Source organism: Grampus griseus (genome assembly GCF_964374135.1).
Source record: "Grampus griseus genome assembly, chromosome: 8".
NCBI classification, from domain to species: domain Eukaryota; kingdom Metazoa; phylum Chordata; class Mammalia; order Artiodactyla; family Delphinidae; genus Grampus; species Grampus griseus.
The window spans coordinates 85,243,813-85,270,178 of record NC_139002.1 but is presented as its reverse complement, the minus strand read 5'-3'; the positions used below and the strand labels follow the sequence as shown (position 1 = coordinate 85,270,178).

The window sequence follows — 26,366 nt, the reverse complement described above, 5'->3', positions numbered from 1 at the left end:
ATAGATAATAAAAAGTATCTGGATATCAGCAATTACTTCTAGCTATGCATTATTTTCAAATAAAAATTAGAAATTATAGAACTTATACTTCTTTATAGGAGGAAAAGGGCTAAAAGAGTTGTATCTTAACAGAGAAACTCCTAAATACTTTCTGATATTGTCAGCTGAAGCTGAATAATTCATCAAATATTGACTTAATCATTTGAGAAAATGATGGGTGGGCCCTTTACCATTTGTACCTAATAACTTTACTTAGGACTGTATAATGTACGTTGAATCTGTAACACGATGATGCATGGATAATACCTCAGTTTCAATTCTTAAAAATAAAAAAACCAAACCCCAAAACATTCTGATCTTGTTGTTTAAAAAATTGTTTTCATTTTAATGATCTGAGTTAGTAACAAACAAATATACAAAATTGTCTTTCACATTTCCATACATTGTATTATGGACCACTTAAAACTCTGGACTACAAATGCAGGTTTCTTTGTATCCTTAACTTCAATTATTGTCACTTATAAATAACAGTGATTTGCCAAAACATGCATTTGTGAACACAGGTGCCAAAAGTCGTATGTGTAAGTTAATGTACAACCAATAGTGTACATTGTTCATTTGTGCAGTTATGTGTCAAGTGTAATTGACACAGAAGCAGTTATCCTGGGATATTTCACTCTCTGAAAAGTATTTCTGAGAAACAGATGGAACTACAGTTTAAAACAAAATTGTATTCTATAGATACAATAAAATTCACAACGTGCACATCTGAAGCAACTTCTGGGACCCAAAGCTGATTCAATAACCCTGCTGCCATATTAGCTTTATGGGTATATCTCCAAAATCACAGGTTGGAAAATAGCTGCTTTAACAAAAATAATATGTATATTAAAAGGAAAGTGAGACTTTGAAAATAGTAATGATGTGAGCCATCAATAATTTTCACTATTTTAGAAATTAAAAGAAATTTAGAAATTTAAAGGTAATCTGAATATTTTCTAGGCCATTTTAAGTTTAGATTTTTCCATCTCATCAATGTTTTCTGATAGTATAATAGAAAAATGGGCAGTTTCTATTGTTTACTATAATTCATAAATCATTATAAATTTATGACTTCATTAGAAGATCAATTAAGTAGTAACTGGGTCATCATGAAATGGGAATAAGGAGGCCCCTTTTCTCTAACCACTAATCTGAACTAGAAGTAATTACCAATACAAAGTGATTTTTTTAAGGAGTAAATCGTTTCTAGGTTTCTGTAGGTAGGAAAATCCAATCTTTCTTAAACAGGTTTTCCTGGGTGGTAGCAACATGTGCTTTATCTCTTGAACTCCATCTACAACCTAAGGTTATTCCTATATTATACATTTCAAACTCCCTGGCAAGGAATGTGAATGCTAACCAGCTAGGTATTTATTCAACTTCATACAAAGAAAGGACTCATGTGTGGATGTCATACTAATAGTCCCACTTCACTAAGGCCTGAATTTGATGTCTTCACCTATGCTATATGGATCAAATGACAGAAGATGGTGCAAAGCAACTGGCTCTCCTCCAGGCAGTATCACACACTTGGCCTCTGATTTGACTAATATGAATACAACTGCAAACAGCTGGAAGGGCAACTGCAGTTGAAAAGGAAATGGGTTATTTTCTACAGGAAACAAGGAAAGGTCTCTGTTTTCCATGGGTCTTATCATGAAGGAAATGTGGCTAGTGATTTCAAACGTGTACATCAAGAGTTAACCTAAGTGCAGGATGGCTTTTAAAAATGTTTAAACCATCAATGCTTCAGGGAAGTAAGCTGGGGGAAATAACGTAAAGGTGTATACTTAACAACACTACGTTAGGAGATGTAGTTATCTACTTCTGCACTTTGGAAATGAAAGAAACCAATTCTGTCCAGAGTCAATATCAGAAAGAAATATGGCTGCTTCCTACTCTTCTCCACTTAGCAAAATTAATTTTATGATGCTCTCACTGCTGATATTCTCTCATTTGAGTTAGTTAGGCAAAATGAATCTAATAGGTTACTTTTGTTTTCAAAATAAGCTGCCTAAACAGGTTTTCAAAAGACTTTCAGAAATGGAACATTTAATCCTTGAGAGAAATTTCCATGATTATCTTGTCTAATGGCAGGTACAAGGATTGTTGGATTAAGGATTATTGCTTTCAATAAGATAACCATCAGAAATAAATATGTAAGCTTAACTCAAATACTCATTTTTCACCCAATGCTACAATGTTTATTCTCAAATCAAGTCACGTGTTACTTTTAATTCTTTGCCAGTTTACCAAGGTTTTAAGTGTAAGAAGTTGGCCTGTTAACTCAAAATCAAGACAATAGCAATATCCACATAAGCACGTCTTATTTGGGCATTGAGCAGTAACACTGCTTTCTTGATAGGACTTACTTAAGGCACTAAATGGTGGTAAAATAAACAAAAGTATGATGATTAACAACTTCTTTAGAATCGTAAAAAAGGAGATCATTTAGAAGGACACTAGTAAATCTTTTTCTCAAACAAATAAGGCATCCTGTTGGCAAACACAAATAAAACACAAGGTCATGTTGAACCTAATACATTCATGGTCTCAGCTAAACTACTTGAAGAAACACTAGCTATCAAACTAAAGAGAGCTACCATAGCATATATAAAGGTTGGAAAGGCACCAAAAGGAGGGCTCTACCACTTCCAGTTCTAAGAGTTGGGTAAGCTGTGTTTAACACTGCATGTAGTCTAATTATAAATTTTATTCTTCAAAATGTATAATGTGGTTAATTTTTACTTCGACAGATCAGTTAACCAAGTGCTAGTTTACTAAGAAATTTATTTTCATGAATTAGAAAATTCCTGCAGTGTCTAACACAACCCCATTTATAAAGCTAAACTAATTCTAGTACTGAATGCATATTCTGGATAACACTGAAGCAAATCTGTATAAACAAAAATGGTTACCTCAAGATAGAATTCACAATAGAAATTCAATATATAACTAAATAAGATTTACTGAAAATAATGAAAAGTGTAGTACAGATACATCAAACATAATTATAACCACAACACTTTCCTTGTGAAAAATACAACTATTAGTGAAATAAAATGTACAATTGAAAATTTTTCCAAAGGAAAAACAGTATAAAGGAAAATACTTTTCTTTGAGATAGGGAAAATAGTATGTCATTGTTTTTTCATCACCATATAATTTGACACAAAAAGCAGTCATAGAATTGCACCAATTCCACATCCAGTTTCCTGAACATGTTAAGAGTAAAAGGAGTTCATAAACCAGAATGCAGTTTCTGAATTTTACATTTTAAACTGATGATGTTCTCATACAGAATGTCACATCACACCAGATATGTTTACATAATGTACAATACTTTCCATTTTGTGGTCAGACATGAATATTAACATGTTTTCTGCCATCTCTCTTTCATTCTGGTGTTTAGTCGGAGTCAGGAAAAAATAATCATGTTACTTAAGTGTTATCTCTCTAGCAATAAAGAAAAATTATATTTAGTGCATGCTTCATCATTTGTCAAAAAACATTTCTGAAAATAAAACTCAGTTACCCAATGGTTTACAAAGTAGAAAAATCGTTCATTAGGATAAAAACGTGGTGGGATTTTAGGTCCATTTCCAAAGGACTGACTTCCTTGGCAGCACCACTGTCCTTTAGCAGAGACCAGGATGCAAGTTCATGATCAAAGCAGGCGTGCTTGCAGGAGACCACTGCTTGACATTCAATTATCTGAGGCCCCTAGACCCCCTTTGACCACCCGCCTCTGCCGTCTTATTAGTGCTAGAAAATAGATGGAATTTTTGTGAAAATGTTAGGAACATTTCTGCTGTACATGATTTAGAAGTTCTCCAAATTTTTCAAATAGGTCTTCCACCCATTTTACATTTTTCATACAAAGTTGGACAATTTCTTCCTGTCCTAAATCTTCATTTTTTTTCTGCACAGAAGAAATCTAAAATAAAAAGAAATACCAAATTGGTTTATACTTATCACTTTATAAGCTCTTCATGAGGGCTTACTGTTTCTATATCCTGAATGAAAAGAGGATTTATAAATTCACCTACAAGTACAGATTTTTTTAAAAAATTCCATCCACGGAGAATGACTATTTCATATAAATTTGGGTGGTCTGATCCTATCATTTTTGACTACATGGGGGCAGGGAGGAAGGCTAGGAAAAGTGGTTCAAACTTTCTCAATTACTTCCATTTGTGTTAAAAGCCGAATGACAAATTTTGGGGTAAGTTCTGCGTTTCAGGGCATTGTAAAAATAGCCAACATACTTTACATGACCATCTTTACTTTCTCCTTTGCTAGACAGAGGTTAGATTTATGAACGTCTTTCCACACCAGACCATTATCAAACACATGATTGTACAGCCTTGAGCCAACTTAACCCTTTTTAATTAAAAAACTGATAATGCTTGTCAAAAAAGCTTACTGTCTACAACCATTTAACCTCTGAGATTAATCCTTACATCCTATCCACCAAGTGTTATTATGGTCATACATAATTTCTGAGCAACTTAAATTGATACTTAAAAGTTACAATTAAATTTTGACTATCATTTCTTCATGCCAAGGGACAAAACTCCCATTTTCTCTGCAATTAACTGGGATAAGGCCATTCTACAGATAAGGAGGACAGCAAGATATTCAAAGCAGTGACTAACAAGAATTAATTAAAGCAGGATCATTATACGTATGAGAGAAGAGAATGCAATAAAGTGCCATTTATTATGGCAACGTAAAGCGAGTATAACAGCTTAAAAACATTACCACTTACAGCTCCTATGCGATGGTGAGCCTCAGATTAATCTGAGCACAACGCTTAGAGTATAGACACATTGTTTAAAACAATTTTTAACAATTCTCTTTAAAACATTAAAAAATACTGTAGCTAACTAGTGCATATAACAAAAAAGAAGCAGACTCACAGATATGGAGAACAAACTAGTGGTTACCAGTGGGAGGCAGGAGGGGCAATACAGGGGCTGGGGAGTGAGAGGTACAAACTGTTGGGTGTAAGACAGGCTACAGGGATATATTGTACAACACAGGGAATATAGCCAATATTTTGTAATAACTGTAACTGCAGTGTAATCTTTAAAAATTATATATATAAATGCTACAGCTACAGTCTTCTTAAAGTTCAGAAAAACATACATTTCTTTTCTAAGTAAACGAAAAAGTAATTACCTCATCTTTACATATGAGATAAACATGATATTTATAATGATGGAGTGAATGATACAAAGAATACAACTGTATTTTCTCTGGATCAACAGCAAACTCCTATAAAAAGAAAAGAGTTTATAGACACATTTATTTCATGGAGCATCTGAACTAAGAATACTTTTATGAAAATACTAGACCAAAAGTCTCAATGGAAATCTTAAAAATGACTTATATGGCTAGATATTAATATGTATTAATATGGACAAGAAACTTATTCAAAATAGGATTTTAAATTGTATTTTAAAATCTTTATTCTTTTTCCTGAATATAAATATACACTATTTCAAAAAAGTTAAACATTACAAAAAATTTAAACAGTAAACATAGAAGATGACTTACAAGGTAAAGAATTCTATAATTCTTGCTTCAGAGGTAAACAAGGTTAACAGTATGTCACATATTCTTCCATGTGCATGCTTCCATATGTATAACATATATCAATAACACTAATTTTGTAATGGGAAGGGAATCATACTATATATATTGTTTTGCAATTTTATTTTTTATAATTCTTTTTCTTTAACCAAAGTAAAACTTGGATATCCATCTTTCTATTTATTAAGCACCACCCTCCCAAGAGAAATTATATGAGGGCAGGATTTTGGACCATTTTTCGCTGTTGTATTCCTAGTACTCAAAACTATATTTGGTATACTATAGGTACCAATTTTTTTAATTGAAAGAATGAATGAATCTCTCTCTTCTTTTTAAAAAGTACATAATATTACATTATCTGGGTGGCTCTTTATTTATTTAGTCGCACGCTGGTGATATATAACTGGAATTGTTCTTACAACTAATTCTACAATGAGCAAAGGCATACGGTTCTATGCATTTGTGAATGATTCTACAAAACACATTTTTGATGGGGAACTGATATGTTGCTAAACTGCTTTCTGAAAAGGCAATAATTTAGACTATGTTTGAAAATAAATGAATTCCAATTTTAATAATTTTACAGATATGGAATATTGCATCTTATGGAATGTGTGCACATCCACTTATCTGTATGCATTTGTACCTAGTGACACACAAAAATATTAAAAATATAATTATAAGCATGGGATGATTATTAGTCTTATTTAGAAAATTTGTGAGCACTCACCATATACCAGATACTGTGCTAGGCAATGGAGAAAAACAAAGAGTAAGAACGAGTCCCTATTCTGTAGGCCAGAGCTGCTCATTCCTACCTGAAACCATTTCACATTTAACAACAGAGTAAAATATTTGCTTGTTTCAATGTTTGAAGTAGGATTTATATTGACAACTAGAAGGTATAATTACATCAATCAATATATACTTACTTGTGCAGATTTAGTAGTTGTTTTAGAAGTTCTTAGAGTTTTTTTATTATAAGCTTTGCCATTCATTTTGATTTTAGAAATAGCAGATCCCCCACTTTTTGTTTTAGAGTCTCGAGTAATTATTGTTAGTTCAGGAAAACTTTCCAAGGCATTCTTTACAATAAAATAAAGCAAAAATAACTGACATCAGAAAAGTGATCTCAACTACTTCCAGCTATTCAAAACTTATTTTTAAAAAATATAGAAATATATTCATACATGTACATGTACTCAAAAAATATATGTGGGGGGGTACTGATGGGGTGCGGTAAATATATACAATCTATACATACATACACAAACATATGTGGGGTGTTAAACATGGCCACAAATTCTCTGTAGCTCCTCCCATCAAGATGTGGAACCAACTTCCCCATCCCCTGGATCTGGGCCAAACTTATGACCTGATTTAAGCAACAGCATGTGACACTATGGGGACTCCCGCATGAGTAAGACTAGTAATGCCTCTCTGGCTTCAAGGCAGGGGAAAGAAGGACATTTGTAAGCTTCAACTGTTTATAAACAGTTTCAACCTTCAAGGTCACTCTTTCCCAAACTCTATATAGATTCTCAAGCACCTGGTATTGTGACCCCTCAAACAGTACATTTTAAAACAACTTAATTTTCTAAATAAAAGTGCAGGAGTGAACTGTTTCATTAATAGAAATAATGGAATTTTTGGCATTTCCTACCATAGTGAGCTATTTGTTTCTAGCTTCATTCTAACTTTTAATACTGTATGCATATTTTGGCTTTGAAATGCAAATTGCTATAAATGAAAACTATCTATCATCGACATCACTATTATCATTTATAGTTATATTAAATAACTATAATTTCAAAATTAGAAATTTTGTGTTTTTTCCTGTGAAAACAAGAATATGGAAATGAATATTTCAGTTATTCACCATAAACTATTGCATAAGATTTAAATATCTACTGAGGGCTTCCCTGGTGGCGCAGTGGTTGAGAGTCCGCCTGCCGATGCAGGGGACACGGGTTCGTGCCCCGGTCCGGGAAGATCCCACATGCCGCGGAGCAGCTGGGCCTGTGAGCCATGGCCGCTGAGCCTGCGCGTCCGGAGCCTGTGCTCCGCAATGGGAGAGGCTGCAACAGTGAGAGGCCCACGTACCGCAAAAAAAAAAAATTCTACTGAGTCTATTAAATTCCAAGTGGTGGCTTTATTTTTCTTTTTTTTAAATATTTATTTATTATTTATTTATTTATTTATTTTTGGCTATGTCGGGTCTTAGTTGCGGCACGCGGGATCTCCGCTGAGGTGTGCAGGCTTCTCTCTCTAGTTGTGGCGTGCAGGCTCCAGGGCGTGGACTCTGCAGTTTGCGGCACACAGGCTCTCTAGTTGAGGTGCGTGAGCTTAGCAGTTGTGGTGCAGGGGCTCAGTTGCCCCGCAGCACGTGGGTCAGGGTCAGTTCCCTGACCAGGGATTAAACCTGGCTCCCCTGCATTCTAAGGTGGATTCTCTACCACTGGACCATCGGGGAAGTCCCGGTGGCTTTATTTTAATACAAGTTGTTAGAGAACTGGTTTGACATCTCTAAAATGGTTAGCCAAAACCGGTCGTTTTTAAAATTTAGTAAATATTCAGATAACAACATTCCATTGTCTGTAGGAAACATGGTATTTCTCCCCAAAATATTTCATTTGAAGACAGCAGTTAAACAGAAAATACTGGACTAGGAGTGAGAACAAATTCTTAGCACGGGGTGTCTTACTAGCTTCTGAACTTTTTCTTTCCCCTCTGCAAGTATCAATACATGTCAGTGAAGAATACAGGACTACTAGTCAGAGTTTGGTGTCACATAACCTCTAAATCAATCTCAGAGCCTTAATTTTCACCTAGCTAAAATGAAGTCGATTTTCACTTTTATGTGGAGTTCAGATAAAATAGGGATGTGAAAAAGCTATACAAATTGCCCAAAGGAGTTGACAACTTATGTCCACACATAAGTTCACACAGAGTTGTCCAGCAGTAATTGCCAGGACTAGGAAGCAACCAGTCCTTCAGTAGGTGAATGGATAAACTGTGGTACATTCAGACAGTGGATTATTGTTCAGGCTAAAAAGAAAGAAACTATTTCACTATTGCCGTGAAAAGACACGGCAGAACCTTAAATGCATATTAGTAAGTGAAAGAAGCCAATCTGTAGCCAAAGCTACATAGTGTATGGTTTCAACTATATGACATTCTGCAAAAGGTAAAATTATGGAGTAAAAGTAAAAAGATCAGAGGCTGGGGGAGAGAAAGGGATGAACTGACAGAGCACAGAGCATTTGGGGGGCAGTGAAACTACTCTGTACGATACTATGATAGTGGTTATGTCTGTCCAAATCGATGGAATGTACAAGAGTGAACTGTCACGTAACCTATGGACTTTGGGTTGTAATGATGTGTCAGTGCAGGTTCATCAGCGTGACATTCTGGTGGGAGACGCTGGTAATGGGAGGTTATTCAGGTGTGGCGGCAGGGGGCACATGGAAACTCTGTACTTCCTGCTCAATTTGGCTGTGAACCTAAAACTGCTCCAAAATATAGTCTGTTTTTTAAAAAGCTAAAAACTTCTCTTGAGAGAGATATAATCAAGTGATTCTAGGTGTTACATGTTATACTTTTTTTTTTTTTTTTGCGGTATGCGGACCTCTCACTGTTGTGGCCTCTCCCGTTGTGGAGCACAGGCTCCAGACGCGCAGGCTCAGCGGCCATGGCTCACGGGCCCAGCCGCTCCGCGGCATGTGGGATCTTCCCGGACCGGGGCATGAACCCGTGTCCCCTGCATCGGCAGGCGGACTCTCTACCACTGTGCCACCAGGGAAGCCCATATGTTATACTTTGAATAAGAAAAGGCGGGAAAGTTTTGACTACTAAGTAGCTTCTATGATATATTTTCTGAGTTTAGATTAGCTTTTTGTTCTCTCTTTCTGGTAACACCAAAAACCAATGTATAGTGCCAAGATACGTTAACAGACGTATATACCTCCTACCATTAGGTGAGGATCAATTTTTCCTCAGATACTGAGTAATGCAGGCAAGTAAAGGGAATTTTGATAACTGTGCTAAGGCCAATTTTAAGTATATATGAAATGTGAAAATTTTAAAGAGGTTTAAAAGAAAAACAAGATTGGAATACAGTAGTTTAAAGGAAGTATTTTTAAAAACATTTGGAAATTATTATATATAAGGAATACGAGATGAATATAAAAACCTGAAAAATGAATTTAAGCAGAGAAAAGCAAATGATTAACACTAAGAATATACTTAATAAAATAAAAAGACAAGCTCAGACAAGACTCATAATGAATAAAAATCAAATTTTTGTTGGGTGGAAAAATCTTATAAAATTGAGAATGACTTCCCAAAATTTTCTTTCCTACTATATCTAAGACTATGATTGCCACTGAGTTTGCTAATAAACCACCTGACGGAAATACCTTGAATGACTGATCCAAATGAAGATTCAAAAGGAGTCTCTTTCGGTTATCATTCAGCATGCTATCTATTTTTTTCATATGAGGCAAAAGTAGCTCATCTAAAACAAGATAAAAATTTATTGTGACAGGATAAACTATCAAAAAAAAAACTTGTTAGAAATACCGCTTTTCTTTAAAACATTAATAGACTGACATTAAATTCATTGATTAAGTATTGATTTAAAAATATTGCACATGAAGCTTTTTGAACAAAAGTTACCTTGAAAAAATAGGTTTACAATAGCTAAGTGAGAAAGAAGTAGCATAGTGTGATGACAGAATCAAAAATCCTGGGTTTTAACCCCATCTATGCCACCGGAATTGATCAACCAGTGGGCAAACTGCCTAATCTCTTCAGACCTCATTTACCATGTGAACGATAACAGTATTCCAAAACATAAATATAACATTAAAATTTTTTGTAAAATTCTGAGTATGATATTCTTTTTTTTTTTTGAGGTACGCGGGCCTGTCACTGTTGTGGCCGCTCCCGTTGCGGAGCACAGGCTCCAGACGCGCAGGCTCAGCGGCCATGGCTCACGGGCCCAGCCGCTCCGCGACATGTGGGATCTTCCCGGACCGGGGCATGAACCCATGTCCGCTGCATCAGCAGGCGGACTCTCAACTACTGCGCCACCAGGGAAGCCCCTGAGTATGATATTCTTAATTCACTATAGTTTGGGGCAAAGAAAAAGTAGGGCAAGAAAAATAGTCAAAATCCAGTTTCAAATACACAAGGAAAGAGTCAAAATAGTTATTTGAGAAAAGGGTAGAGTAAAAGTATGATGAAGGTTTCTTACCCAAAGATTATGATTTCTTTTTTACCCTTCTGAAAATTTAAGCTCTTTTAAGAGAAACACTTTCAGAGTATAAGTTAATTACTTTTAGTGCTGTATTAAATATTTTAGGTTACTAAACTATTTCTTAATTTATCAGCATAACAACATTTTATAATACTAATTAGCTTTAATGACCCTTCTGAAAATGTATATATAACCCTCAGAATCTGGTTACTAATTTCATAGCTAAACAAAATGACTCTTTATAATTGGAGAACAAACACAAGCACAGGGACCAGAAAAAGAACACTTTCCTCAAATTGAAGAAAAAGTCCTCAATGAGGAATGCTTTCCAAGATCACCACAACACACCTGATAGCTTTCTTTTTATCTTTCTAGCAGTGATTAAATCTATTCAAGTATTATAAAAATTTACATTTCACACAAATAAGTTTTAAACATTTGTGGATTATTTTTAAATATAACCATTAAATTTTTCATCCCTCATTTTAAATGGAGAAAATTAAAAAAAAATGATAAGCAATAGGAAAAAAATCATTTAAAATACAACCACCCAGAAATGATCACTACTAAGAAATGCATATTTTATGATGCAAGGAGTTTTGATTGAGAGAGAAAATGTTTACTGGCAAAATGCTGACCTAGGGAATTAATTTTGGGTTTTGATTGTGGCTCTTCTACCACTAACTTGTTCTGTAACTTTAGGAACCACATTTAATATCTTCTCTAACGTCTCTTCCAGCTCTACAATAGTTGATGTATGAATTACTGCCTCTGATTATATAGTCAAAAAAGCAAGACTAGAAATTAGAAGACCTTGGATTTAATCCTTTCTCTGCTACTTGCAAGTTGTGGGCTCTTAAGCAAGTCACTTAACCTTATTTCTTTTTTTCACTTAACCTTTTTCAAAAAAGGCTCAGCATCATTGTCTTCACCCAAGAAATGGCTGTCTAAGTTGTTCTGGGATTAATATAGAATAATGTATGTCAAAGTATGTGGAAATAATAAAACAATATACATTATTAGGCATTGCTGTTGAAGTATATTGTTACTGATTATTCACTGTTACTATCTTTTTGATCTTACACTTGTTCAACTCATTTTGATAGAAGGATAATGGAAACTGACTCGTTAATCCTTTTATTCTCTCTTCTAGTTGTCCCTGGTGAATGCTATAGTAGCTGAAGGGTAAATGTTAGTGAGCAACATTAGATATATAAATTACCAGTTTATTTCTTATGTCAATTTCATCCCTACTCTACCATAAGAAAAAGTTACTAAAGGAAGAGTAAAAAAGGAATAATATTAATAAATATAACCCATGGCGTTTATTGTTTTACTACTAATTGATTAGAAAATAATTACTCTGTGATGTATCTTTTACTGGACACGAATATACAATTTTAATCTTTACACCATTATTATCTTTCGAATTATTAGAAAACAGAATATATTGACATCTGGACCTTACACGCAACTCAGACAATTGGTGAAATGTTATGAGGATGATAAAGGTTCTAGAATTGAAAGAAACTAGTGGGTAGTTACATAATATTCTCATGAGTAGAAATCAATAAAAATATGTTCAATATAAAATTGTTCATATATTCAAACAATTCATGAAAAGCTATGACCCCATTTTATAGAATCAGTATATCAAGTTTGTTAACTGACAACATATACAAAAACCACATATTAAATATGTAACTAACAGAGAAGAATAAAAAAGATCCAGAAAGTACTACCAAGAAAGTACTACTTAGCAGACTGTACCGTTGCTCTTCTCTAAGGCTTGCATTGTGTCAGGATCCAAAGCAATGCTAACAAGCAATTCCATGTAACTCTTAAAGGTTTCCTTCATTGCTCTTGTGTTCAAAAAACGAGTGACAAAGGGAGCTGGAGGATTAAATTCTGGGAGGGAGAAAAGATGAAATATTAAATACTCCTTCCTGACAACTTTAAAAACACTCTGCTCTATAGCAAGTGTCTATAAGCAGATAAAAGGTTGTAGATAAAATTTCTTCAAATTCAAGGTTCTCCCACTCTGCCTTTAAAAACACCGTGGGTGAGAGATTCTCAAAGGTGGTTTTGCACATCACAATCACTGGAGAGCTTTTAAAACAAAACAAAAAAAAGATTGCTGGACTTATTAAAACAGAATCTGGGGTGGTAATGGTGGTAGTGGTGATGAAGCTTAAATGTTATACTTGTTAAAAAGTTCCCAGGTGCCTCTGAAGCCCAACACCAGCCCAGCATTTGGAAACATCTGCCCCATAGGAACCTGTTTCTCCTCCCCTGGCCCTACCAGACATCTGCTGCCAGGTCGTGCTACTTCAAAACTGATGGTTTCTATAAAATTTCTATAGAATTCTGGTCTAGAGTCAACACATATTAAAAAAATTTTTTAATGTAAACATAGCCTGTGCATAAAGAAAATTTCACTCAAATTCAATGGCAAGAACTGCAAGATTAGAGGTGTCTGAATTTTGACACTTTTCATTCAAGTACAGAACTATTATCACGGCCTTTAACAGGGGTTCTTAGACTTTGGTCCATGGACCCCTCGGGGTCTCCCCCCATAACCATTTCAGGGGTCTCTGATGTCAAATTGTTTTCCTAATAATATTAAGATGTTATATACCTTTTTCACTCTGTTGACATTTGTAAAAGGAATGTTGGGTAAAACTGCTGGGGCCTTACCTAGCCTGAATTGAGGCAGTGACACCAAACTGTACTAGTAGCCATATACTTTGCCATGACTGTCATCTAACTGCCATGAATTTGAAGGAAAAAAAAAGACAATTTCCCTTAAGAATAATCCTTGATGAAGCAGTAATAATTATTAATTGTATTAAATCTCTACTCTTGAGTAAATGTCTTAAAATTCTGTGGGATGAAATGAGAGGTACATATAAAGCATTTCTGCTACGAAGTATGACAGTTTTCTCCAGGGAAAGCATCCATGTAATTGTTTGAATTACAAGATGAACCAGCCACCTTTTGCCCCATTGGGATACCAATTTTATCTGAAAAAAATGACTGACAGATACACTATGCCTATTCAGACTTGGGTATTTGGCAGACATTTTCTTAACGAAGTGAACCTGTCACTGCAAGGAAAACAACTGACACTATTTGTTGCCAATGATAAAATCTGAGGTTTCAAGTGAAAATCAGAATTCCGGAAAACTTGTTTCCACCACTGTGAGCCTGACAACATTCCAATACTTAAGGACTTCATAGATGAAATCAGTGTTGATATTAAAAATGTCATTTCTTTGATACTGCAAAAATGTATGATGTAAATGTAAGAACTAAAACTGTAAGACTCTTAGAAGAAAATACAAGGATAAATCTTCATGACCTTGGATTTGCAATGGATTCTAAGTATGATACCAAAAACATGAGCAATGAAAAAAAAAATAGATAAATTTGGCTTCATCAGAATTTCAGACTTTTGTGCATCAAAGGACATTATCAAGAAAATGAAACACTGTGCTCACTTCAGCAGCACATATACTAAAAAAAAAGGGCTTCCCTGGTGGCGCAGTGGTTGAGAGTCTGCCTGCCGATGCAGGAGACAGGGGTTCGTGCCCCGGTCCGGGAGGATCCCACATGCCGCGGAGCGGCTGGGCCCGTGAGCCATGGCCGCTGAGCCTGCATGTCCGGAGCCTGTGTTCCGCAACGGGAGAGGCCTCAACAGTGAGAGGCCCGCGTACCGCAAAACAAACAAACAAATAAAAAACCTGAAATACCTACAGAATGGGAGAAAATGTTTTCAAATCATATGTCTAATAAGGGTTTAATATCTATAATATATAAAGAACTCCTACAACTCAAGAACAAAAGGAGACATGAACTGGGCAAAGGATTTGAATAGACATTTCTCCAAAGAAGATAAGCAAATAGCTAGTAAGCAACTGAAAAGATGTTCAACATCATTAGTCATTAGGGAAATACAAATCAAAACCACAATGACATACCACTTCACACCTACTAGAATAGCTATAATCAAAAAACAAAATATAACAAGTATTGGTGAGGATGTGAAGAAATTGGAACCCTATGCATTGCTAGTGGGAATGTAAAATGGTGCAACCACTGTGGGAAAAGTTTGGCAGTTCCTCAAAAAGCTAAACATATAATTATATGACTCAGCAATTCCACTCTTAGGTATATAAATAATTGAAAACAAGGACACAAACAGATATTTATATGCCAATGTTCACTGCAGCATTATTTACAACAGCCAAAATGTGGAAGCAACCCAAGTGTCCATCAATAGATAAAAAGATAAACAAGAACATACAATGGATAAACTTACAATGGAATTGTATTCAATCATAAAAACTAGTAAGTTCTAATATATGCTATGTAACATGGATGAACCTTAAAAACATTATGCTAAGTGAAATAAGCCACGCTTATATGAGATATGTAGAGTAGGCAAATTCATGGAGACAAAATAGAGTAGAGATTCCCAGCAGCTGGAGGAAAGGGAGAATGAGGAGTTATTGCCTAATGGTTACAAAGTTTCTGTTTGGGATGATCAGGAAGTTTTGGAAATAGCTGTGACAGTTGAGCAACAGTGTGAATATAATTAATGCTGCTGAATCGTTCACTTAAAAATGGTTAAAAGTGGCAAGTTTTATGTTATATATATTTTACCACATTTTAAAATGTGGAAAAAACATGAAATAGACTATGTACATCAATGAGCTAACAGATATTTTCACATTACCAAAAAATGTTATAAAATCATTCATGGATGAAAGATACCTCAAAGGGCAAAACAACCAATAGATGTTAATGTAACAAGCATGAAAAGTTGAAGAAGCTACCACTTGTCAAGTTTATCAAATAAAATCCTTTGAGTATCAAAGAAAAATATACATAATTATCTGAAAAGGTAATCAAAATACTCCTCTCTTTCCCAACTACATAGCTAATGTGAGGCTGGGTATTCTTCATATACTTTAACCAAAATAATATATATACAAACTGAATACAGAAGCAGATATGAAAATGCTATTCTTCTAACTAAATACAATTGTCTAAAAAAACTTATATGAATATGTAATATGTAATTTTTATTTAAAATATCTTAAAATTGTCTGTTTTAGCTGATACTTGGTGATATACATAGATACAGGCCACACACACACACAAAAAGTGTTTTGGAATCCTCAGTAAATTTGAAGATTATAAAGAAGTCTTGAAACAAATAGCTTGAAAATCACCAGCCTATAAATCTATGTTTATTATCAATATTTGCCTTCTTTTTAAGAAGCACTAAAAATGCTTGCCTGTTAGTGACACCTAGTGGTAACTCAAGTTACCAATGAAAGAAAATTTTCACCGTAATTGTCATTTGAGGAAGCTGTATAGATAACTGAGTGCAAATTCAGAACCCAAACTTCTCTAAACAGTAGGCAGAAATGCTAACTGCGAAATTACGTATAATGCCTTCCACACATACTCAAAGCACTAAATTTCTTTATAAATTCCAACGTGCCTACTTCTAAACAACAGTTCAAAAGTAGCTTTTAAAAACAATACATTTAAAGTAAACTTCTGTACTGAAGAGTTTTTATTATAATTCTGTTTCTATCCAAGTAATCTCTAAGATCAGCTCCCTCAGTGATACTTAAAATGTCAGAAACCATCCTGGACATCAACCTCAACAGTTCCCCCAACACCCGATTCATCATTCAAGTTCTGCCAAGATTACATCCTGAATTTCTCAAATGTGTCCTCTCTCCTCCATCCCTGCTGCCAAAACTTAGGTTCAGACTTTCAGTTCATACCTGAACTGTGATGTCACGTAATTCAAATTCAGATTTTACCATGTTGCTCCCTTACTTAAATCCCTCCAAGGACTCCCCTTTGCTTACAGGATCCCAAGCTTTTTAGCTTTAGCATGGCATATGCAGCCTTCCATCATCCTTTCATCTTTTCCTGACTACCTTCAAATGTATGCTCTAGAAGAAGGGTCAGCAAACGTTTTCTGTAAAGGGCCAGATGGTAAATATTTGGGGCTTTAGTGATCATATACTCTCTGTAGTAACTACTCACATCTGTCACTGTAATGGGAAAGTAACTGTATGAAAATATGTAAATGAATCCCAGTGTTCCAATAAAACTTTATTTACAAGAATAGGCTGCAGATCAGATTTGGCCCACTAGCAGTAGTTTGCCTACTTCTGCTCTAGACTACTGAACTGCTAGAAATTTCTTGCATATATTACACAACAAGTTTGATGGAATGTTTCCTGGTATATTCTGTGTTTTACAGCTATCTCAGGTTTAAGTTGTAATGAAGTAAATTTCAATATATATAGCCTACATAAATGCTCTTTGGTGTCTTCAACAGTTTTTAACAGCATAGAAGGGTTCTAAGGTCAAAAAGTATGATAACTGCTATCTATTTCAACCTTTTCACTTTATAAAAGAGAAACTAAGGCACAGTTATCTAGCTCAGTCATGGGCAAATATATGCCTAAGCAGAACTTAATTAGGTAGCTAAATTCCCTAATTAAGTAAAAGTAAATACATTTTGAATTGTCAGCATCACTGCTCCTCCCCATTAATGTACGTAATCTAAAGTTATCAAGGTATTCGTTTCATGGAGAACTCACCCTCATCATCACTACTACTAGAGTGGATCTCGGGAGATGAGTCAGATTGGGATGATGAAAATTCTTCTTTCCATTTCTTCCTTTTCTTTGGTGGTGGCTCAGCCTTTACTTTTAGCTGTTTAACTTTGGGTTTCATGGAAGGGGCTTTTGTCATTGTAGTTTTTGGTGTTGGAGCATCAGAAGTTTTACTGCTACTACTTGGCTTAGCCTGAACAGTTCTGCAATGTTACAAACAGACTTCATTAATGCACTGAAATCTTGTCAAATTAAAATAAATTAGACGAGGGATTTCCCTGGCGGTCCAGTGGTTAAGACTCTGCGCTTCCACTGTAGGTGGGGGTGTGGGTTTGATCCCTGGTCAGAGAACTAAGATCCCACATGCCGTGTGATGCAGCCAAAAATAAATAAAATAAAATAGACAAAAACCCGAGAAACACTGGTGAAGAAAAGTTTATTTACCTCACCAGTATCTCCAAAATAAAGTCTAAGTCCTACACATCTCCAATGGTGATTCCTCCAAAAGTCTCTTGTAATATACTCTTTAACCACTGACATTCAATATTCAGTTAATAAGGGACTATATTAATTCCATCCCTATTTCTCTCTCTCCCTCCACTCTTCCTTTCCCTTTGTAAATTCATTTTCCTGACTATGAGGCTGTACACGGCAGATGATCAATGGACTTATAGTCCCATCAGAAACTCTCACAGGCTCTGGTGGTGCCAGGTTTTGATGTGGAATCCCAACTGCACCTGTTCTAGAGCCCCTCAATAAGATGTGCTATATACTAGTTCTGGAGATTTGAGGGAGTGGATAAAATTGCATCATAAAAATGAGGTGGGCTGGGTCCAATACGTTGGAATCTTCATTAAACGAGATCTTCCTAGCACTAGATTGAGAGTATCAAGGTTCACACCCCCTTTCCCACAGAGATCAAAGGGAACGTGGCTGGGTCATCTGTTTTCCAAATTCACGCTCCACACAACCCAGAGTCGCACTGATCCATGACGACAATTCTACTGCACTTGTAATGTGCAGGCTCAATGTTTTTTCATTTTAAATTTGACATTCTGTTGTTATTTTCACTTTATTTATGGATAAAAAAGAGGGCTTAGAAAGGTTATCTTTTTTTTCTTTCTTCTTTGTTTTTGGCCACACTGTACGTGGGATCTTAGTTCCCCGACCAGGGATCGTACCTGGGCCCTCTGCAGTGGAAGCATGAAGTCTTAACCACTGGCCCACCAGGGAAGTCCCTAGAAAGGTTATCTTAATCTAGGTCACAAAAAGATGGATTCAAACCTTTAGACTGTAAATCCAATTTTTTTCACTATACTAGGGTGACACCAAAAGGACTCGGAAGAAAAGGGTACCCATCCCACCATGATAGCCATGGGCTTTACAGTTCCTGTCTCATTACTTCAAAAAGAATCACTTATTACATCGGGCACTGAATTTTCAGACTTGTACATAATGGAAAAAAAAAATCAGCCTCTTTAATATATGTAATTCTTTATACAAGACATTGCCAAAAATAAGCCTTCCAATAATTACTACAAACATATTACATAAAATAATAAATACCTGATAGTTTGTGAAGGCTTATTTCGTGGCTTTTTGGAACACACTCTGACATACTCCTTTTTGTTAGTGTTTTCAATGAACTTCACATATATCCTTTTGTATTTACTCTTTGCATCTCCAAAATATCCAAGGTACTAAGGAAAGAAACACTTTGAATTACATAATTGTACATTCTGTACATAAAATATTACTTTGTTGTCTTGATAGACTGTCACAGAGCCATCCTTCAAGTTTTTCAAAATGCAGCTCTGGTCAGGCTAATTGTACCCTCAGTAAAACTGATTCCAGCCTCACTCTTAACTGCAAGCCCATATATAGATGCAGTCTTATTTGGCTGATCATCAGATGCTCACTTACTCAGGGCTATGAAACAACTACTTAGGTAGAAAATAATTCTGTAAGTCTTCTTGGTAAATCAGGATATCTGACTCTGGCAGAACAATCAATATAAGAGTCTCTGAGTCCATCTGAATTCTTCACAGACTAACACTAATTCCTTTCCTTTATTTAAAAAATAAAAAGTTAAGCAATTTAAGTAGCTGGTATTTAGACATTAATTTTATTTTAAAATCAGTATCATATACTCTGTAGTTCAATTTTAATATTTTATCTCAGAAATGCTCAATATACATACATTAAACAATACATTTAAATTTACATCATTCTGTATTTTACCCAGGATCACTGTCAAAAAATAGGAAGGTTAATGTAAACAAGCATTTTACTTACACTATTTGTAGCAGCAAATTCTCTTTGCCCATCTCGAATTTCAGGAACAAACTTCTGTAATAAAGCTTTTTGTACTTTCCAAATAGCTGGGGGTTCTTTTCCTGCTTTTAAAGCCTCCTGTAATAAGAAGTATTAACAACATTTATAGAAACTAGCAACATATTCTAGATTTATAGAATCTTAGAGCTGAAAGGAATCTTAAAGACCTACCTAGCTCAACCTTTTATCTTTTACCTAGCTGAACTTTTGCAGTAATTCTTTTAAGTGGGCTATTCAATCTCTGCTTAAATTCTTCCAGAAACAGGGAGCAAAAACATGCAAAGTAACCCATTACCCTTTTGTATAGCTATTGGAAAGTTTTCCACTAATGATATTGTCATACATTATTTATGCAATGTTATAACAGTATGTATATATGCAAAAAGACCAGAAACAAATATGCTAAAATATTAACAATAGTTAATTGTGAATGGAAGGAATATGGATAATTTAAATATTATGTTCTTCATTGTATTTTTAATACCATTTCTCTCCACCCCAATTAAAAAATAAAATCAAAAGCAAGCAAACAAAAACCCCAAAATAAGTTTTCTTAAACACTGCTAAAAATTTCTTGTATGAAATTATAACATTCTGCAATTTGAAAAAAGTCTAATTCTACTTTTACATTGTATTCCTGTAATTTTCTTTAAACTTTTAAGTTAGATAAATAACCATTTTCTCCAAACTTCTAATAATACAAATGACTTGGAAGCTTTGAAAAAAATTAACATTTCAAAACTGCTCTAATTACTAGTAGCTAAATGCAATATACTGACCAGTCAGAAATACACAAGACTCAGAGATGAGTTAAAATTATTTTAAGCTATTTTCCTTTTCAAAATACCTGACATCTCTAGTTTGATTTCATTATTTAACAATTATGACAACAGAATTATAAAAATATAACTTTTCACAATTCAGGCTAGATGCATGGTATTAAAAGTCATCATGAAGGCTACCATAGGGCACGCCCATTAAGCTATGACCTTTATACCTGTGAACATTCACATCACCTTAAAAGTCTCTATGTCTTCTATCTTTACCACAAATTCATCACGCTCTCTGTATTGGCCTTCTCCTCCACTTTCTGTGTTCTCCTCATCTGTAAAACCTTCTATGGCAACAGTGTCCTGTCCTTTTGCAAACTGGTCTGAAGGAAGACCATCATGTTCGATGGACTTTGGGGGTTCTGCAGAGTTTATATTTTCCAGGATATTTACTGCAGATGAAGTAGAGTAGAGAGGTTCTTGCTTAACTGCACCCACAGTGGTGGAGGAAGTAGTAGCAGTACCAGTAGTATTGGCAGTTGGACTAGTAGTTGCCACCTGTAGGGCTTCTGAAACTAGATCAAGCAAATGCAAATTAGTAATACAAATTATTAAACATTTACTTGCTTTGAGTAAAATCTGAACAGTTTACAAAGAAAGACCTTATTATTTTTGCCATCAAATTGTTTGAAACAATGAAATTAAAGAATGGTTGTTAACTTCCAAGAACCAAAGTGGTGAGAATTACATCTGGATGACAATTAGACAGAACCTCCATCGACCTGAACTCCCTACTTCCACTTAAGTATTTAGCATAAAAATATTTTTAAAAGAATAGAGACAAAAAAGTGATGCAAGACAAGGAAGGGTCAGCCAACTGAAACTGTGAATTCCTAGAAGAAAAGCTGATTGGACGTGGAAAACAAAAACAGCACCTCCCAAATACTTTAAAATAGCAGTAGAAGCTACCGAAATAAAAAGGATTATAAAGTAATGTTATGAAAAACTGTATGCTAACAAATAACTTAGATGAAATGGACAAATTCCTAGAAAGACACAAACTACCAAAAGAACTCAAGGAGAAAGAGAACATCTGAAGAGACCAATAACAAGGGAATAAAAGAAATTAAGAACATCCCACAAAGATAAGCACAGACCCAAATGGGTACACATGGGTTCTATCAACAGTTAAGTAAGAATACCAATCCATTATAAACTCTAAGAAATAAGAGGAAACACTTCCCAACTCATTCAAGGCCAGTATTATTCCAATACCTAAACCAGACAAAAATATCATGAAAAAACTACAGACCAGTATCCCTTATGAATACAAACACAAAAACCTTCAGCAAAATATGAGCAAATATACCAACACTGAAAAGAATTATACATCATAACCAAATGGCTTTTATCCTAGGAATGCATGCTTGGTTTTAACAGCTGAAAATCAATCAATCACCATATTAATATAATAAAGGACAAAACCACAGGATCATCAGAATAGGTACAGAAAAAGCATTTGGCAAAATTCAGTATCATGAATTTAAACACTTTCATGATAAAAACACTCAAGAACCTAAAAATAGAAGGGAACTTCTTCAACCTGATAAAGGCCATCTACAAAAAACCCACAGTTAACATCATACTTAACGGTAAAAAATGAGATGCTTCCCCCTAAGAAGGATGTCTGAAGAAATAAAACCGTATCTGCAGATGAAATGATCTTGTATACAGAAAATCCTAAGGAATCCACTAAAAAACTATTAGAATAAATAAATTTAGCAAGTTTGCAGGGCATAAGATAAATATATAAAAATCAATTGTATTTCGAAATGCTTGCAATGAGCCATCCAAAAACAAATTAGAACAAAATTCCATTTATAATATCATCAAAAAGAAGAAACTATTTAGGAATAAATTTAATGAAAGAAGTACAAAGTTTATATTCTGAGACCTATAAACATTGTTGAAAGAATTAAAGGTCTAAATAAGTGGAGAAACATCCTGTGCTCATGGATAGGAAACGTCAACGTTGTAAAGATGGCAAACTCCCAAATTGATTAAAAGAATCAAGGACTACCCTGTTGGTCCAGTGGTTAAGACTCCACGCTTCCACCCCCACTGTAGGGGGTGTGGGTTTGATCCCTGGCCAGGGAACTAAGATTCTATATGCTGTGTGGTGCAGCCAAAAAAAAAAAGAATCGGCATAATCCCTATAAAAATCCTAGCTGCATTTTTGGCAGAAGCTGACAAACTATTCCTAAAATTCATATGGAAATGCAAGAGAGCCAGAATAGGCAAAAGAAATCCTGCAAAGAATAAAGTTGGAAGACTCACATTTCAGAAATTTCAAAACTTTACCACAAAGCTTTAGTAATTAAGACAGTGTGATGGTGGCGTAAGGATTGACATATAGATCAAAAGAGTAGAATTAAAGTCCAGAAATAAACTCTGTATTTATGATGAAATGATTTTCAACAAGGGTGCCAAAACCATTCAATGGGGGAAAAATGAAAAAGCTTTTTAACAAATGGTGCTGGGACAACCAGATAGGAATGAAGAATAAAGTTGGATGTCTACCTCACACCATATACAAAAATTAACTGAAAGTGGATCATAGACATAAATGTGAAAGTTAAAATCATGAAACTCTTAGAAGAAAAATAGGTATAAATTTTCATGACCCTACATGTAACAAAAGAAAAAAATAAGCTGGACTTCATCAAAATTTAAAACTTGTGCTGCAATTGATGCCATCACAAAAGTGGAAAGATAACCTACAGAATGGGAAACACTGCTTACAAATCATGTACTTGCTAGAGATTTGTATCCAGGATATATAAAGAACTCTTACACCTCAATAATAAAAAAGACAACCCAATTTAAAATGTGAGCAAGGGCTTCTCTGGTGGCGCAGTGGTTAAGAACCCACCTGCCAATGCAGGGGACACGAGTTTGAACCCTGGTCCGGGAAGATCCCACATGCTGCGGAGCAACTAAGCCCGTGCGCCACAGCTACTGAGCCTGTGCTCTAGGGCCCATGTGCCAAAACTACTGAGCCCACGTGCCACAGCTACTGAAGCCCGTGGGCCTAGAGCCCGTGCTCCACAACGAGAAGCCACCGCAATGAGAAGCCCATGCACCGCAACGAAGAGTAGCTCCCACTCACCGCAACTAGAGATAGCCTGCGTGCAGCAACGAAGACCCAACACAGCCTAAATAAATAAATAAAATTTATTTAAAAAAAAAAAAGTGAGCAAGGGACCTATTTGTCCACAGAAGATATGAAAATTGTCAATAAGCACATGAAAGGCTGTTCAACACTATAAGTCATTAGCTCAATGCAAATTCAGTAGATAATTGCAATCTCACAGCTATTAGGATGGCTACAAAAAATACAGGCAATAACATGCTAGCAGGCGTGAGGAGAAACTAGAACCCTTGTACCTTGCTGGAGAGAATGTAAAATGGTACAGCCACTATGGAAAATAGTTCGGCCATTCCTCAAAATGTTAAGCATATAACCAAGGAATTCCACTTCTAAACTCCACTTTCTAATAAATCTACACAAATACCTGTATATGAATGTTGACAGCAGCATTATTCCTAATGGCCAAAAAATGGAAAACACCCAAATGTCCATCAGCTGATGAATGGATACACAAAATGTGGTATATCCACATTATTAGGGAATAAAAAGGAATGAAGTACTGATATATTCTACAACATGAATAAACACTGAAAACATTACATTAAATGAAAGAAGCTAGTCACAAAAGGTCAAATATTATATGATTTCTTTTACATGAAATGTCCAAAAAAGGGCAAATCTATAGCGAAGATAGATTAGTGGTTGCCTATCATTGGGTGTGGAGACTGACTAATAATGGGTTTCTTTTTGGATAATGAAAATATTCTAAAATTAGATTGTGGTCACGGTTATACAACTCTACAAACCCACTGAATTGTACACTTTAAATGGGTGGATGTTATGATATGTGAATTATAATTTAACAAAGCTGTTAAAAAAGGACTTTGAAGCCTAGAGCTGATAGAGAAGCTCCAGGCTGAGAAACAAATATAAAGAACATGTAGCACTGCAGCAGTAATTTTGAGTAGTGCTGATGAACTAAAATAATGACATACACAATAATAAGTAAATAAAACAGGAAGGGCAGTGATCCCCTTGCTTATGCTGAGCTGTAGGCAGCAGGGGTGGCTTGATCACAGGCCAAAATGTAAAAACTGTTCCCTGAAGAAAGTGAACTCTACCTGCCTACAGGAGGGGTTGAGAGGGAATCGAAGCAGAGCCCAACACAAATCCAGACCTATGAAACACAAAAGAAAATGGAAAAGCAGATAGGCAAGGGAAATGAATGAACTACAGTGCTTGGCAACTAGAGTACATCTCTCCCTTATTCTAGCTAATTAGGGGGCAGGAGGGGCTGGGGGGGGTGGTCTAATAGCTGTCACCAGCCAGCCTACCTGATCTGTATCCCAAATTAAAACTATCCTCATACATTTATATGACTCCTCCCAAAGGGAGAGGCCTGTTGAGGAAATACAAATGAATAATCTAATTATCAAGTCACTGTGCTGTATATCTTGAACTTATACAGTTTGTACATCAATCATATCTCAATAACAATGGGAAAATAATCTAATCATTCAAGATTAGATTACAGAACTTTATCCTAATGTAATATATTTTTATGCTACTATAACTATACATCATACTTTCTGCCTCAAAAATGTATATAAATGGAAATCAATTTTTTATGTCTTGTGACCAGAAGGCTCTATATATTAAACACTTCTAACATTATAATACTTATAACACATTATAATACTGTAGATCTAAATTAATATTTTTTCAAATTTAATGTAAAACAAATGTAAATGTAAAAAGAATGCTTCTTTTGAGTGGATGTGGCATTTAAAACTTACTCGTTTATGGACTCATGGGCGAATATTACTTATTGAGATAGGTTTTACAACCAATTTTATTTCTGTCCTTCATTTTTATTGATAAAGGAACTGGGAAACATTGTTCTTCTAAATAATGGATGAATGAAGAAATAAAAGGGATTTTATTATAGCAATGTCACTGAATTTTGAAAATACACTCTAAGTTACATGGCAAAACAAATCACATAGCTATCTATGAACAAAAACAGAGATACGGCCACCAGCAGACCCTCAGAAAAAGAAACTGCAAGGGACATGCTTTAGTCATAAGCTTGTCATCCCAAGGAGATGTGAGGTGCAAGAAAGAATGGAGGGCAATATGGTAAATATATAAATAAACCTAAGCAAACACTGACTATTTAATACACTATTTCTTGTTGAGTATTAATAGGAGAGAATTAAAATACGTGGGGGAATTCCCTGGTGGTCCAGTGGTTAGGACTCCGCACCTCTACTGCCGGGAGACAGGGTTTGATTCCTGGTTGGGGAACTAAGATTCCACAAGCCACGTGGCGTGGCCAGAAAGAAAAAAACGCAAATATTAAAATACACGGTAACATTAAAGTTAGGAGGGGATAAAATGGAGTTTTAGTGCTCAGAGTCTTTATGTTATTCGGGAGGAGAGTAAGATACTAATGGATTTTGAGAAAGTGAAAATGCATATTGTAATCCCTATTATCTCCAGGTAAAGAACAGAAATATTTCATCAAAATCATCGGGCGGGGGGGGGGGGGGTGAGAGGGT

The 26,366-nt window shown here is 35.2% G+C and overlaps 1 protein-coding gene across 3 annotated transcripts in view; it reads right to left on the bottom strand.

Annotated features, from left to right (window-relative positions):
* Window positions 1-356: 356 nt before the first annotated feature.
* The window catches only part of QSER1 (glutamine and serine rich 1), a gene marked incomplete at its 5' end in the record, with an annotated part of 77,910 nt that continues 51,900 nt past the window's right edge, over window positions 357-26,366 (bottom strand). For 2 of the 3 annotated variants that reach the window (XM_082659414.1, XM_082659412.1), the window contains 9 exons: window positions 357-3,979; window positions 5,227-5,322; window positions 6,573-6,725; window positions 10,059-10,156; window positions 12,671-12,808; window positions 17,536-17,753; window positions 19,117-19,250; window positions 19,846-19,962; window positions 20,901-21,229. In XM_082659414.1, the coding sequence (XP_082515540.1) occupies window positions 3,839-3,979; window positions 5,227-5,322; window positions 6,573-6,725; window positions 10,059-10,156; window positions 12,671-12,808; window positions 17,536-17,753; window positions 19,117-19,250; window positions 19,846-19,962; window positions 20,901-21,229 (1,424 nt within the window). In that variant the 3' untranslated portion in view covers window positions 357-3,838. The remainder of the gene's footprint in view (window positions 3,980-5,226; window positions 5,323-6,572; window positions 6,726-10,058; window positions 10,157-12,670; window positions 12,809-17,535; window positions 17,754-19,116; window positions 19,251-19,845; window positions 19,963-20,900; window positions 21,230-26,366) is intronic. The other variant, XM_082659413.1, reaches the window with a different exon arrangement.